General features: G+C 38.7%; 1 protein-coding gene across 3 annotated transcripts in view; it reads left to right on the top strand.

Moving 5' to 3' along the window:
- LOC107638325 (twinkle homolog protein, chloroplastic/mitochondrial) overlaps positions 1–3,700 on the top strand; it is a 22,270-nt gene that overhangs the window by 14,357 nt on the left and 4,213 nt on the right. For all 3 annotated transcript variants that reach the window (XM_021120354.1, XM_016341547.2, XM_021120352.1), the window contains one exon: positions 813–896. In XM_021120354.1, the coding sequence (XP_020976013.1) occupies positions 813–896 (84 nt within the window). The remainder of the gene's footprint in view (positions 1–812; positions 897–3,700) is intronic.

The following is a 3,700-nucleotide window of genomic DNA, read 5'->3' as shown; positions in this document are numbered from 1 at the left end:
TTTTAATTTTACCCTATGTAAAGAAGGGAATATTTGGGGTGTAGAGTCCATGATTTTTTTGCAATGTCAACAGTTCATGAGACAGAAAAGTTCATATGATTTAGTTGTATAATAGGCAATATATCATATTGTATGAGCTGATACTTAATATTTTGGCGGGAGTTTGGGATTCAATGTTAATAACTTCCGTTGTTCTTTTTCCAATTGTTTCCCGCTGATAAAATTTCTATTAGGATGAAGAAAGGAAGTGTACATAGATATAGGAGGACAAGAGTCTGTTAGGGACTTGGGTATTATTGGTTGCCCAAAATCCCACATTGGGAAGTTTGGGATGCTTGATATTGTATCAGTGAATGTCTTCATCTTCCTCAAGTAGCAGAGAGGGAGAGTGAATGAAAGAGAGTAGAGTGTGTGTGAAGAGGCAGAATACCAGATCCAGAAAAGAGCTTTAGGGTTATTAAAATGACAAAGACCCTTAAAAAACTTCCAAAAAAGAAAACCGCCAATCTGCCTTACATGTATTGGACTGCCATGGCACCATCGCCAATGCGGCCGACATATGCCCAATGCCATTTCCGCATTCTGGACACCAAAGATGGCAGTTAACCCAAAAACCGCCACACCTTAACTCCATGGCACCACCATGGCAGCAATTTATAAACACTGATCAAGTTTGATGAATTACTTCATTTTGTTATTGACTGCTTGTCCCCATTTTTTGTATCTCAGAATGTTCTATGACTGCAATAATTGTGGACATTGTTATGTAGAATTCTTTGATCATCTTAGTTGACTTGCTTATATAATGATAGTTATGGTGAACATACTGAACGGATGTGTTTGGAGGAATACGAACACGGCAAGCTCTGGCTAAGTGATACTTTCTTTCTCATAAGGTTAGCCAATTACGAAAAACTCTTCTACTAGTGTTTCCATGCCACTCATTGTGAGATAGCTTCTCTTTTTCCCATGAATTTGGTGCTTCATTGGTGTTTACTTTATTCATACTTCATATTTGAAAAGAGATGCATAGTATGTTTACTATTACGGTTTTTGTTTCACCACTTGAGCTCTGTTTCTCTTGTGAATGGCTTGAAAGTCAGTCTACTTATGAATATATGAACTCAATATATAGAATATGTACCTAGTCAAATCTCTTAGATTTAAGGATTTATGATTATGTGGTTATAGCAATACCATCTACATAGAAAACAAGATAATGCATTGACTTGAGAATGGATGATTATGGTTTACAAAGTGTTTTCCTAACTGTTCACTACACTGCATACAAATTCCATATGCTAAATTTTCTGAACAATGCCTGTATGACTGTTTAAGACCGTATAGGGACTATACATCTCAATATGAAAACTAGACCTGACTCCCTCCAAGCAAAATATCCCAGTGATTTTTCAATGTTGACTTCGTACTGTGTTACTGTGGAGAGGCAACGCTACCAACCAGAATGATAACATAGATGATAAACAAATTAACCAATGTCAACAAACATTTTGAATTCTTTTAAATCCTTCCCACAACAATAACAAGCAGAGTATAGAATAGAGAAAAGGATGAAGGTAGAGAGATCTAGAATAGAACAGAAAAAAGAAATAGAATAGAATAGAAATATGGAATTGTCTCTCATCCAAGCATATCAGTGTGATATTCCCAGGTCTGAAAGTATGTTCAAGTATGATGTATGAGTAATATGTGTAAAGTATGAATAGTAACAGAAATGATAACTTGGCTTTCGAGAGGCCAAGACTCTCCACTAATTCCACCCACTACTTTCCTGAATACAAAGGCCTTTCCCTGTTTCTATTTATATCACTCATTCCTTCTAACAGATTCCCTAACAAACTCGGTCCCACTCCCTTAGGTAGCGTTTGGTGGAGAGACAGAGACGGAAAGACTGAGACTGAGAGACAGAGACTAAGGTAGCGTTTGTTTTGAGGTACTGAGACAGAGACTGAAAGACTGAGACTCAGTGTCGTGTTTGTTAGTTCAGAGACTGGTACTAAAATTTCTGTCTCTGTCTCTAAAATTTCAGTATTTCAGTACCTCCAAAAAGTAGGGACACAGGGGACTGAAATTTTTAGAGATAGAGACTGAAACTTTAATAACATTTTATACCTAACATATTTTTATTTCAATTAATTAATTCCAATTTTACATTTTGTGTAAATTAAATTAGAGTTTCATTATTGTTTCAATTCCTGTCTCCTATTTTACACCAAACAAAATACTGAGATTTATTTCAATCCATGTCTCTTAGTCTCTGTCTCTCAGTCTCAGTCTTTCCGTCTCTGTCTCTCCACCAAACACTACCTAAGAGACAGGGATTGAAATAAATCTCAGTATTCTGTTTGGTGCAAAATGGAAGACAGGAATTGAAACAAGAATGAAATTCTAATTTAATTTGCACAAAGGATAAAATTGGAATTAATTAATTGAAATGAAAGTATTTTAGGTATAAAATGTTATTAAAGTTTCAGTCTCCATCTCTAAAAATTTTAGTACCAGTCTCTGAACTAACAAACACGATACTGAGTCTCAGTCTCTCAGTCTCTATCTCAATACCTCAAAACAAACGCTACCTTAGTTATTTAAATTTCTTTCTTCTCTGATATGTAAATTCCAGAGTAGGGATATTCCCTTTCTGCCCTTCCACCACTCTGCTATTTGGGTTTGTAACAATACCCGCCTCGGAAACACCTGCTGCAACTTGTCAGCCTGCTTCCAACTGCTTTCAAACTCAGGCAAGTTGAGCCATTTAACTAGGACTTCTAGCTCCCCTTTGGCATTGCTTCTTCTCTCCAGGACCTTCTCAGGAGCCACCACCAACTCAGCGTCTTCTGATAACTCATCTGGAATAGGCTGCGGAGACATAGAGGGGCTGATACTCTTCTTGAGAAGAGCGACATGGGGAACACCTGACGGATCTTGGCTGTCTCCGGCAGCTTGAGCTGATACACCACTTCACCAATCCTCTCCAACACCTCAAAAGCCCATAAAAACGAGCCTAGAGCTTCTCATTAATTGTGGATGCCAAGGACCCCATCCTATACAGATGAAGCTTCAAATAGACCATATCACCCACTGCGAACACTACATCCCACCTCTTCTTATTGGCTTGCTGTTTCATCAGATTTTGGGCACGGTTTAAATGAAATTGTAGCTCATCTAACATCTGATTTCGTTCTGACAATAGAAGTCTTACATCCTTCACAGCTGATTCGAAACCACCCTTAAACTCGGGCGGTGGTTCCCTCCCATACAAGGCTCCAAATGCAGCATCCGAATGGAACCATGGTAGCTAGTGTTGTACCAAAATTCTGCCGAAGATAACCAAGCAGGCCACTGTTTTGATTTCGACCCTGTAAGACACCGGAGATAAGTTTCCAAGCATTTGTTGACAGCCTCCATTTGCCCGTCCGATTGGGGATGATAGGCAGATGACATCCTTAATGAGGTCCCAGCTTGTTTGAAAACCTCAGCCTAGAAGGTACTCATAAAGATTTTGTCCCTATCTGAGACGATGAATGAGGGAAATCCATGAAGACGCACCAATTCTTTGATGAATAAAGAGGCCACATCCTTTGCACTAAAGGGTTGAGAAAGGGGAAAGAAGTGGGCATAAAGGCAATCAACCACCACAAAAATGGTGTCCATTCCCTTAACCTTTGGCAGCCCCCCAATG

Source organism: Arachis ipaensis, chromosome B04 (genome assembly GCF_000816755.2).
Source record: "Arachis ipaensis cultivar K30076 chromosome B04, Araip1.1, whole genome shotgun sequence".
NCBI classification, from domain to species: domain Eukaryota; kingdom Viridiplantae; phylum Streptophyta; class Magnoliopsida; order Fabales; family Fabaceae; genus Arachis; species Arachis ipaensis.
This window is presented reverse-complemented; position numbering and strand designations above follow the sequence as displayed.